The following is a 13,090-nucleotide window of genomic DNA, read 5'->3' on the forward strand; positions in this document are numbered from 1 at the left end:
CAAAATAGCAATAGCATTCGATATAAATTTATATTAAAGCTGAAACAAAAGAGGAAAAGAAAATCTTTCGAAGTCGAATGACTTATATTTTATTCTTAGGTCTGTTCGGTTGGTTTATTATCTTTTTGACCGGTGTGGCGATGATCTTGTACCAGCACATGACCATTTCTTCACATTTGAACTGAAAGAAAACCAGCACCACCACACAGACACGTCGCTCATAAAAAAGCGCACGAATAAAATAATATAATAATAATAATGAATATTTTCATAAGTTCGTTTCTTTTCTCTGCGTTGCTGTTATTGCCGTTGTTGTTGTTGTTTCTGTATTTGGGATGAGAAGAAAACAAAATGCGACGGTAGAACATAGACAGTAAATGTTTCGTATAGTATTCGGTGTATTTTGTTATTTGTTTCTGTTCTTTCTGTTGATGTTGTTTTTTTCCTTGTCAGCTTCAATGCGCTTATGAATACATACGCATGCACTCCTCTCGTATACACATTTTACGTCGTACCCATTCAAACTTGACTCTCTCGATCGTATTATTATTTCATTTATATTTTTCATATTACATATTTTTCATTCTTGCAATGTCGTTTGCCGATGTCGTTTGCCGTTGATGAGTGTGTGCAATTTCTTTTTCTCTCTCTCTCTCTCCCTCTTTCTCTATGCATACATTTTTAGTACTTTGTCTTGACTGCTTGCTTTATTATACTTATTTTTTTTTTTTTAAATAAATTATAATATATACTTTTAGCTCGGAGCAATTCTCTTGCTGAGTAACAATATTGCCGTGATATATATTATTATTACTATTTTTCAGTGTCGTTGTTGTTGTGTTTTCGTCTTCATTTAGGCATTTCGGCCATGTGTGTGTGTGTGTGTGTGTTTGTATATATTTTTAAAGTGTACGCTACGATAAAATATGTAATTTAATGCATTTTGTATAGATTTCATAGCACATAATCGGAGCGGAGCACACATGCGTTTGCATATGTGCGGCTGAATTGCTGCTCGCTGTTGTTGTTGTTGTTGTTGTCGGTTTTTTTTCTTAATTTCTTTTCAATGCATAACACAAACCCATTGATTGCCGCGTACGTGCATATTGCGTATGTGTATGTGAGTCTCTGTGGTTCAATTTCTTTGCATTTGGTCTATTATCGTTGAATTGATAGTCCTTGCTGTTTCACATACGTTCGAAGCATATCGACAACAACGAGGAAATAAAATGTTTTGAGGAAATTATGTTTAAAAATAGTTTCGTCAAATTGTAAGTGTTTTATGTTATAAAGCCTGTTTTCTCGTTCTGTCACTCAGTGAAGAGCTAAATATGTAGAAAAGCCGGCTGGTGACTAATGGAATAGTTGATATCACAGTGCCTCTTGGTTGCTACCTTTTTTCATGATAAATTGCCAATGCTTGTGTTTTCGTCAAACGTTTATGGATAAAAAAGAAATGCACACACACACACACACACACAGAAAAACCCATCAAATGAAATTATTTGAAAATATCGAACAAAAGCATTCAATGTCGAATCCGAAATAATGATGATTGTGAGTTTTATTATGTTCGGAGCCAAGTTTTCGATATTTTAATATAAATGTATACAATTTCGTCTCAGGCCTTGATTTCAAAGCAATTAAATCAATATCAATTTGAAAAATCAGCTCTCTTATTGGAAATGTACAAACAGTTCCGAAAAATCGACGACTAGAATCTCAGCCAGTTGATATGAGTCAGTCGATGTTTCAATGAATTTGCTTGGGCTAAAACAAAAAAAGGGCAATATACGACGAAAAAACAACGACAACAATTCAGTGATTTAAAAATGAGCAAACGCTAAATTAAATGAAATACGCAATATTTCGAGTTCGAATCACTTCTCACTGTTGCTGCTGCTGTTGCTCTGCTTTTTTTTCCTACGGACTTTATTATATGCAGCCATAAATTATATTATTGTATTATAAAAATTATTTTAGATTGTTGGCCTTTGTTGTTACACGTGTATTTACACGTTGGTATCGTCGTTAACGACGCCGTCATTTTTCGTTTGTTCCTTTATATATTATATATTTGTTAGCAGTAATAATTTTTTCTTTCTGTTCGCCTGAGTTTTGGTATTAATAATATTCGGAATGTAAGTGTTGTGTTATTTCTGTGTTTTGTTCGCGTTCGGTCGATTTGCTTGTTTCTTTTAATGTTCGATAGATACTCGCATATTCGCCCCATTGAAACAAAGAAACCAAAATTAAACGAATGGCCGCAGCAAATACCAGAGTGAGAAGCGAAATACGTCCAGAGAATAAAATGTATATAACGAAATAAATGTTGGAGAAAAATAATAATAATTAGAAAACAAGACCGAAAAGAATGAGGAGACGAAAAAGAAGAAGAAGAAGAAGAAGAGCGAGCGCGCGCTTGTTAGCTCGATTGTATGCTGGCTTCTGAGTGAATCAATGCCAGCCAACATGATTCATGATTCATGATTTTCGATTTTTCGGCTATGTTTAATTCCTGACTTGTATATTATTTTATTTAATTTTTTTTCCCTTCATTTCTTGATTGTATTCATTTGCTTGGCACACACACACACACATTGGCTGATCTCGGCCCTTTCTCGTTCGCACTCGTACAAGCCAGAGGCCACAATCTACCCTCCCTTTTCTCGCTTGCACACAGAAATCTCTCTCTCTCTCTCTCTCTCTCTCTCTCTCTCTCTCGTTCTCTAGGTTCGCTCAGCACTTTTTTTACTTCTTGTTCTTCCATTCAGTCTGTTTCTTCTTTACTCTTCGACAATCATTTAATAAATAAAGAAAAATACGCGTATTTATACAATGTATCCCATTATTAATACACATGCACAAACATCAGAGCGATTCATTTGAAGGTACGCAACATACTCATCGCATACTCAATCAGCACATTGCTCAAATGATGTATTAAATATTTTTGGTGTTTGTTATGTTACAAAGAATGCGATGGAACAAATTAAAAAATCATTTTTAGAATATATTATAGCATGGGTGAAAGAGACATGACCGAATGAAGAAAAAAATCCGTGAACGAGAAGGAGGAAGAGAGAGAGAGAGAATGATATTCAAACATTAGGATAAAAACAGTTTTTTTTTTCATTATTATTGTTCATGGTTTCTGTTTTGTTTCGGCGTCAAGAGTGTGTGTCTGGTGCGCACCTCTCATTTTACATTTTTTTTTTCGTTTTGCATTTGGAACACATTTGTTATATTATTTTTGGTCTCGATCTATGAATATACACGCGTGCGATTTCTATGTATATTTTTCACTGAAAATACATACACCAACACACACATACAATTGCTGTTGACGCTGCTGCTGCTGCCGTTACATTAAAAATGTAATTAGAAATGTAGGGGGAATAAAATTAATTGTATTTTTAGATAACGAACGAAAAAATAAATTTTATATTTGGTCTCCCTCTCTCTCTCTCTCTCTCTGTGTGTGTTATATAGAATAACAATAATAATTTGTTTGTTTTTATGCTAAATTCGAACGACGGTTATTTATGTGCGCCTGCATCGAGGATGTCATTTGTATATTATATATATAATTTTTTTCCCATTTTGGGGGAGTATTTTGGAGGTATGGTATGGAAAATACGACTAAGCAACAGAGCATCCCATGGTTATTATCCGAAAGGTTGTGTGATACTTTATTATTCTGTATTTTGTTAAAACATAAAATAAAAGTTTTTCTTCCATTGGATTCAGATGAATGTGTTTCTTGTTAATTTTCTGTTCTTGTTGTTACTGTTGTTGATCCTTCGCCTTCTACCCTTTTTCTATATCTGTTTTATTGGGCTGATGTGACTGAATTCGTTTTAAATGCCATGGAATAAAGATGGATACATTTAAAACAAGGATAATGAAATGGATTTTTTTCTCTCGGCCTCCGCATCGTTTGGAATTATTCAAAGAACATAAACATGTCTATTCTCCTGGCCGAAGTCAAGTCATCGTTGAATTTCTCAAGTCTTATATATAAGCGCAGTCGTGCTTGTAGAAAATTCAAGTCATTATTATATCAATACCACCAGTACCATCACCCAAAATCATTATTATTAAAGATGTAACAAAAGAAAATGCGAAAAAAAACGCACCAACTCATAAATATATTTACATTGAAACAAATCGCCAACACACTCGCACAGAGGACGAGAGGTAGAAAGAGCGAGCGAGAGAGAGAGAGAGATGAAATGGAAGAGCGGGCGAACGTTTGCTCTCAGGGTACAAGCACCCATTTTTACCGAACAGAACCATCCAGAAACAGCAATGAATAATGGAATGAAATGGAAAATAAAAAATTATATCTATCATCGGAATATAATATAAAATATAGAAATTTAAGGCGAATGGTTTTTGCCTGCGTTTCCAAATGTGTGTGTGTGTGTGTCTCTATGTAATACACAAAAGAGTATGATGTAACCATCTCTCTTAGTTGAGCGAACGCTCGATGTGCACACTCATATTTTAATATTTCATTCGAAATTTCGTATTTTGTTCTTATTATTAACATCTTTGCTTTGCTGCTGTTGCTTATTTTTTTTCCACAATTCATATATTCATATTGTGTAAATACAATAAATTTTTTTTCTGTTCATCCATCTCTTTCGTCGTGTCTTCTGTTTGGTTCGTTATTTTACTTTTTGTTTTCAAATAAAATATTACCCAGAGACGAAATCCAAAAGCAATTAGATAAAAAAAAACGAAGAATATGAAGAGTCGAAGTTGAGACATACGGAGAGAGAGAGACAGGAGCTAAATGCAAACACAAACACTCAATCTCGCCATACACTTATTTTTATACGAAAGAAACGAAAATCGTTTCGAACACTTACACAAGCATACCGAATGAGAGAACCGCACTAAAATTGAACTTAACAAAGTTTAGATAATAATTTATAATTGAAGATAGCACAAGAATGAAGCATGTATTTGGAGAAGTAAATGAGCGCGAGCGGGAAAGAGGCAGCAGCAAACAAACAAAAAAACGAATGAAGAGAGAGAGAGAGAGAGAGAGAGAAAACAACACTAACAAATAAATAATAGCATTTATATGATTTTAGAGAAGAAAAAACGACGCCTCATAGATCATTTTGTGAAGGCTATGCCGCAATACCAGATGAATGCCAAAATGTAATTTATATTGTATTAAATCATCGCTGGAACGTTCGAACAGCAATCAAGAAGCGAGGTGAGAAAGCGAACAATTCAATAGAAAAACGATGTGTATGGAAAAGTTTCATTTGCGCGTTGCGCGTTGCTAGTGTTTTTATTTTAGTTTGACTTCCTATTCGTTTGAGATAAAACATCATTGCTGTTTCTGAGTGTCAACTTTTCGGTTGTGAGACTGTGGAATAATCTATACATTTTTGAATAAGACATTTTCTATTAGTCAACAAACAAATTTTATTTTCCATTGTCATCACGATAAACAAACGCAAACGCGCACATATCCACCCGCAAACAATCTTTTTTAGTAAGATTTTTGTTGATAGCAAGATTTGTGTGCTACATCAAATCACTCACACCGAAATTGTCGTTTAATTACGTGGCTTTTCCTTGGCAAAGTACTATAAAACGATTTCAAATTTTACGAAGCAATTGGATTAAAATGTCCTTTTAGTGTTGGACACAACGAGAAAAAGAGGGACGGATTGTGGTACAGTCTATAATTCGCGATCAAAAGTTCAATAATCATAGGTTGTTTCATACAGATGCAATCCAATTCGACAGGATGTTATTTATTCAGTGGCTCTGTTGAATACATTCTGTAAATATGTTACATGAAGTGTTAATCTTTGTGTGCTGAGCGAAGCGTTTGCCATAAGGAACGCACTCAACTCTCGGAAACGCATGGACTGAGACACTTTTCCGGCATTGAAACCAAACAACAATGAACATACAGTCACATGAATATCTCTCTCTCTCTCTCTCTCTCTCTCTCTCTCTCGGTTACTATCTGACAACGTTTCTTCTGCCATACACACATCTCGTACATCGTTCTGCATTCCCATTTTATTAATACTGTTATTATCCTGTCTAACTACACGCTTTGCAATAAACAAACCATACAAGAATGTACCAGAAGTAAGAACCGGAGAAGTGCTTGAACAGTTTGTACTCGCTCACATGTTAAGTCTATAGAGTATCAGTATGTTGTTTTTTTTCTCCTTCTGTTCCGCACAAAAACGCACTCCTTCAGAATGTTTCTGTGTACAGTGTGTGTATATACATGACGATATATATATCACGTCAGATCTTGTGCCTTGTGCCATGTTTGTTCTCGCCTCAGTCTTTTCCTCTTAACATTTTGTGGAAATTCTTTTTTGTGTCAAATAAAAATGTCATAAAAAACAATCTTTTCTCCCCCTTGTTATTCCCCCGTTCGCACAATCAGCCGGCACATAATAATGTAATACAAAAAATTCACAAGGATGATTTAGTTAGTAGTCGTGCATCGCGCAGTTTCTCTCTGTCGTTTGGTTGAAAATTGAATGTACGGATTTCTGTCTGTCGCTCTCCATTTTGGTGGAATGATTCTGTCTTTGCGAAAGGGAATTATATATTCATGCACTGATGTGGCAATGCAAAGCATCTACGAAGGTATCTTTGACTACGGCTTCGAGATAAGGACGAAATTCGATTCGAAAATTACTATTTACAGAAAGTCTCTTACAAAGTGTTGGCAAAGACGAACAACGACACAAAATGCACCAGAACAGTGAAAGTGACAACGTGGACGACAAACTCCACGATAACAATAAAAACCACCAGACAACTGTTGAATCTTTTGCACATAATCAGCACAAAGTGCGCATCATGCACTCACGCTTTGCCTTCTATATATATCACATGCACAATTTTCCGCATATATTTCAATTCGGTCAAAATAAATTCGTAGAAAATATAATGAAAAGGTAGCCGGCATTCATGTAATGTACAAACAACGAGCAAGTGAAAAAAGAGACAGACCAAAGAAGAACCGAAACAAAAAACTTGCACACATTGCTGCCTCGATTCTCAAGAGAATTTCGATATGTGTGCTCTTTTATTCTTCGAAGAAGAATGCTTTATTGTGTCTTTGAAAGATCGGCCTTGAATATGCCAACGAAATTTCAAATACTTTAAGTTATTCGATTCCCCTCCCCATCGAAAAGTCAATCGTGCATTATGAGAAATGTGAACAACGCCGAAAATATTCTTGAGCCAAACTGGAGTAAAAAAACTAGAGGAGACGATTGAATGTGAGAGCGAAAGACACGCTTTTGCATTGTCAGATCATTTCCTCTTACAAATTTCAATATTTAATTGTATTTGGCTCATCCTCTGTCGCCGGAAAGGAATCGACTTTATGAATTGAATTTTAATTAAAATCACATTTTCGCTCAAAATTTATTCTTCGGCTTGTCATCGTCAAGTGGGAATTTGTCGTCGCAAAGTAGTTGTATTGAATGACATGAAGAGTTGAAAACTGGCTTTTCATTGTGTCATATACCCCTTTCTCCCATTCCCTCTCGGTAATTTCGTCTGTTTTTTTTTCTGGGTTTTCTCGTAGAAACAGATGTGTATACATCTAAAAGTCAAATTAAAAAAAGGGCGACTTCCAAACTAAAAAGGAACAACCTGAAATTAATTCACTTTTTCGATGAATATATGCGCCATACATTTGTCTACGATGCCAAAGTGAATGCGAATAAAAAAAAATTAAAAGAATAAGGCTCAGCAGCCGCATCAAACTCAAAACTGAACAATGCGTAATTTGACTTTGGGTTTGAATCAGTTCTATTCATTGCCGTATTCTTCGTTAAGTCGCTTCTTTGCCATTGCAACTTCTGCTTTTACTTGACGATTTCTTTGCGTCTTCGAGCTGATTAAATTGCCTTTCATTGCGTCGTGCATGTGAAACTCCGGCTATTGTTCTCATCCATTGACGGTGATAGTATGAATTTAAGCGCTTAAGTGAATGTATATTAACCATTTGTGTAAAAACACTCGATATTTACCACACGGAATGAAAGAAGACGCAGAAATGAAACGATGGCATTTACATAGTGTACGGAGGATGAAATTCTATAAATCTTAATATAATTTGAAATAAACTGGAATTGATTGTGTTGAACATTGAGTGAGTTGGCCGAGTGTCTGAATGTGAATGTGCGTGATCATTCTGGGTTGATTTGACCGTGTTGAAATCACATTTCAAGACTCGATGGTCGGTCGTGATGAGCACGTGTGTCCCAATTTTTTCTCGTTTTCCTTGCGATTTTTGATGCATTTGGCTTGAGAGACCGATCGCGGGTTCGATACATGGATTAAACATTTATTGGATCGTATGTAGTGTACATACTATATTCGCTTAAGTTTAAGATCTGAACCAATTGCAAGCTGTATATAGACTGCTCTTTTGCTCGTCTTTCTTTCTCTCTCTCTCTCTCTCTCTCTCTCTCTCTCTCTCGCTCTCTGCGTTTCTGCTCTCAATTCAAATGGTTCAGGGTCACATGGGAATTTCTAACTTCAATTATATAGTTTTCCTCATATATATTTATTTTATTTGAATTTTTTTTGTTATTTGTGAGTTGTTATTTTTGATTCTGTGTTGATTGTTATTGTTATTTCGTTCTGTGCGAGTCGTCATACGGTTCACATTAACGCGTAGTTTGTTGCGGTCGCATTCTCATTCTATGATTTTAGCTTCATGTAGTGTGATACATACACACACACATTGATCGTCCCTTTACGACTGAGTGTGTCGCTCAGGCAGCCCAAACACTTTGATGTGCTCGTTTTTTTGGTAAATGAATCAGATTGTTTCTTCTTTTCAAGTTTTTTTTTAGCATTAAGCTGTATTGAATGAGTGTGTTTGCGTTTGCTTGATGATGCTTATGCATATGTTGTATGTTTTATTATTGAGAGTGAGAGAAAAATCTAAGGCATTTTTTCCTCATACTTCCCGGGATATATCTCACACTCAATCACCATGTAATGTGAATAAAAAAAAAATCGTATTCACACACGGTTCCATCAACGGCCGATCAAATCGGTCGTTAAAGGTGCAAAATATCAACAGAGACCATAGGGATGTAGCAAAGGCCATAAAATATATGTTTATCAAGCTCTTTCCAAGTTTGTGCATAGTGTCGAACTTTTGTTCAAACTCTACCATCTAAATGTACAGTAAAATAATTTACGGGCACGACGTTAGATGGCGTTTTTTCTGGTCAAAAAAGTTGCAATATCCCTTTGACAGAGACAAAAACAAAGCAGAACAAAATCAAATGGCCATGCCCAAGTGCGACCGCCATTTGGTCCATACATTGAATCAAAGTTTGACGATTCTTTTTTTTTCCTTCAAATTCTGTAGTTCATTACTGAATCACAGACTATACATGTAAGTGTCTGGCTGGGTGTTTGGCGTAGAAGAAGAAAAATCTTTCGAGAAAAAACAAAGAGTTGAATACAATGTGAGTATGAATATGTGCGCAAGATTGTCTTGTATGTGCTCACTCTCGACTAAGTACTACATCTACATATGTACGTCGTATGTGAATAGATCAATTATTATTATTACTTAGATATGCATCATTCTTCATTCAAAACTCAGATGAAAAATTAACAAATCCAAGGAGAAAACTAAAAAGACGAGAAAAAACAATAACATTTGAAATAAAAAGCGACTAACATAGCGAATCGAGTGAGCGATTCAACGAAAGCATATTGAAGAAATAATACGAATTCTGTAGTTAATCATTTCGATGGACTTATTTACGATAAATTTAATACTTAACGTTATTTCCCTTCATTCTACTCTTTTATTTTAATTCGGTTGTATTTCTATGCATTCAATCGTATACTTGATATGGTGTGTGTGTGTGTTTTTTTTTCTTTCTTTATTTCTCGGCTAACTCGAATCATTGAATCAACGAAACATTCATTTAGTTTAATTCATTTGAATTATTATTTTTTTGTAAAGCTGATTTGATGTAAGTTTTTTTATATGTGGAGGAGCATTTTTATTCCTCATCGATATAAATGAAGAAATTAAGAGAATGAACTCCTCAAACCAAATCAAATCAAATCAAACCTAAGCATATACAATACATATATTTTAAGAATTTTGTAACAAAAACTACTTACTCGTTCTTCTTCGCGTATCATTTCAGCTATACCTGGCTTTATTTCCATGTCATCGGAATTGGCATTTGGTAAAAGAGAAGCCATAGCCATTGGATCGATCGAACCGGCCGCCGATAAGAATGGCGGTATACACTTCGAGCTACTGATTGAAATCGAAACGAAATAAAATTCAAATATTTATATTGAAAATCCAGCACAAATTTTTTTTTTAAACAGATAAAATCAACTTGACTTTGACTGGGATCGTATCGAGTTCGAGACGAGTAAAAAAGAGATACGAATGCGTGAGATCAAGTGAGATAGCTCAGATATGGGTTAAGCGTGTAACGCGATACTTACGCCGATTCCGATTGTGGTGCGGGCGATGCGCTTATGTCGCTGCGCTGATCCAACGACAATGGGCTTGATGCGGTTCGTTTAATCTCGGCTGATGGACAGCGTCGTTTGCGATTCGAGAAATGACGTGATGACGATGCATGTGATGCTTGCTGCGATGATGACGGTGTGGATTGTTCACGTTGCTTGTGTTGCATTGAAAGATGCTCTGATAAATCCATGTTATTGATTTGCCATTCAGTGCGTGCCGTTATCCGTTTCTTAGTGGCCGGAGCTGAGTCTGTCAAATTTCATTTGCAATTAATTTATCATTTAACCTACAAACTAATAAATCTTCGTCTCTTCGCTAATTTTATGGTGGCGGGCAAAAGGAAATGAAGAAGGAAGATTTCTTGCGCCACACGAAGAGATCCATGATTCATTGAATGAAATCAGCTGATGACAGAACAAAAATGATTTAAATTCAATTGACCTACCATTGTTTTTTGTAGCCGTGGTTGGTGTGACATCGGTTGCATCATCCAAAGATGTGGCGGTTGCCGATTTTTCCGATTCCGAATTCAAATCGAGATCACTCTTAACATCGGCCAAACCGCGAATCTTCAACATTTCAGCGACACGCAACAATGGAGCGATCTGCTCTTGGCGAACATTGATCTCACCTTTGTACATAAATTCCACGACCGCCGTCAGCTCAGGCCATTTGACATCGCGCAAAATTATAATTGGATGTTTACATGGATTGTCAAAGAGTAAGCTTTGAAAGTATGGCGAACATGCGGACAAAACCATTTTGTGCGCCTTCATCGAGTTGCCATCACAGGCCAATGTCACATCAACAAATGATTCATTCTGCAGCAATTGATCGAATACATTTGTCAAATTCGATTGGTAATTGTTCCAGCGCAAGCAAAATTGCTGTGGATTCGGTGAACTCTTGTTGTCGTTAATGATTGGCTTGAGGGGCGCCTTTGACAGTGGTGGCGTGTGCGGCGAAGGCGAACGAATGTGCAAATGTTCATCTTTGATCGGCGAAGGCGAAGGTGCCACTTCGTCTCGTTCGACGTCAATCGATGATAGATTCGCTGGCATTTGAGCCAATGTTGATGACGATGCCGGTGGTGTCAACGAAGCACGTGGCGACAACTCGGGTGTTGTTGATGTTTTAGACATTGCGAATTTTAGCGTCAACTTTTATACGCTTTCTTCAACGCTCTCTTCTCTTCGGCTTCGGTTATCGTAAATGAAACACTTTTCCAACACAAAATTTCGAACTCAAATTCTTATTAAGAACAAAAAGGAAACCAAAGAAAACAAATGAAACCAAGACACTGTACAGTGTACACAGTTTTTTACTGCAGTGTCTGTCGTAATCGGTATTTAGATTTCGTTTTTTTTATTGATATGCACATGAATTTCCGTCTTAAAACCAAGTTATGCCTCTTGAAATCGTTGCAACACACTTTTACGATAGAATGTTTGCATTTTGGTTTACTCTTGTTCTATGGAACTTGTAATATTTTCTTACGTTGAAGTGTAACAGAGTTTTTTTTTTACTCGAGATTGAAAATCAAATGTGGCTATGCATAATGTAAGACCCGTTCATTGAAACTATTTTATACCGTTTTTAGATTAGAAAAACATCATTTTACGCGGTGTTGTTCATAAAAACGTCAGTAAATTGCCACTTTTGACATGATTCACACTTTAATTCAAATTATTCTTTGCGTTTGCTTGTTCTCTGCAACTTGATTATTACAATATTTTCTCTTGGTCGCACTTATTCAACATTTAACTATGTTTAATGTTTGTTTTTCATTAAAAATTCTTTAAACATGTGTGTGGCGTTGTTTGTTTTTTTCCTCAATAAATTATTCGTTTGAATTTTTCACTAAGACACGAAAACCAACCCGTTTACCGCTCGAACTAGACTATTTGCAAACGTAATTTTCTGGAAAAGCAATCAAATCAAATGCGCAACAATTGACGGAATAAAGTTCAAAAAACAAAATTTCATTAAATGGATTTGTTTTGAAGACAATTTTCTTTACGGTTATTTATGATTAGGTCTGTAAAAACGCAAAGCATATGATATTGTAGCGTGTTTCAACTGTTTGTAATTTCACTCTAAAACAACACGACGTTCAGATGCACACTGAATACTGAGTTCGTTTTATTTTTTCCACAAACTCCAAATAAAGCAAAACGTCGATGCTGTTGGTATTGGTGGGCCATACACGAACGAACACTGCTCACATCTACATGCATCTACTACTTGTGTTGGGTTTTGTGCTAGTCAGCATGTTCGAGCATAGCGGTTGGTGGATAGAGCGACAGAGAAAACCGAACCAATCGAGGAGAGTGAGACCGAACGTGCGAAGCAACCGAATGTAAAACGGAGAAACGGCGATCAAAGGGCGAACAGCAACCGAGTAGTATGCGACTGCCAAGCAGAAGAGAGCGAACGAACGAACGAATGAATCACAACGTGCAAGTGACATTACATACATCAACGTCGCTCACAATGTAAAATATAGATGTTGTATACAAAACAAAATGCAAAGAGCCGGTCGATTAA

General features: G+C 36.0%; 1 protein-coding gene across 4 annotated transcripts in view; it reads right to left on the reverse strand.

Annotated features, from left to right (window-relative positions):
* Positions 1 to 12,806, reverse strand: part of LOC129574042 (protein bric-a-brac 1) — a 49,481-nt gene extending 36,675 nt beyond the window's left edge. For 2 of the 4 annotated variants that reach the window (XM_055455355.1, XM_055455352.1), the window contains exons 1-3: positions 10,989 to 12,676; positions 10,516 to 10,792; positions 10,177 to 10,315 (exon numbers count right to left, since the gene is read on the reverse strand). In XM_055455355.1, coding sequence (XP_055311330.1) covers positions 10,177 to 10,315; positions 10,516 to 10,792; positions 10,989 to 11,685 — 1,113 coding nt within the window. In that variant the 5' untranslated portion in view covers positions 11,686 to 12,676. Of the gene's footprint in view, positions 1 to 10,176; positions 10,319 to 10,515; positions 10,793 to 10,988 lie in introns of all 4 variants that reach the window. The other 2 variants (XM_055455353.1, XM_055455351.1) reach the window with 2 other exon arrangements.
* Between the last annotated feature and the right edge of the window lie 284 nt (positions 12,807 to 13,090).

Source organism: Sitodiplosis mosellana, unplaced genomic scaffold, assembly GCF_009176505.1.
Source record: "Sitodiplosis mosellana isolate CC-2019 unplaced genomic scaffold, AAFC_SMos_1.0 Smas_scaffold_6150, whole genome shotgun sequence".
Lineage (NCBI taxonomy): Eukaryota > Metazoa > Arthropoda > Insecta > Diptera > Cecidomyiidae > Sitodiplosis > Sitodiplosis mosellana.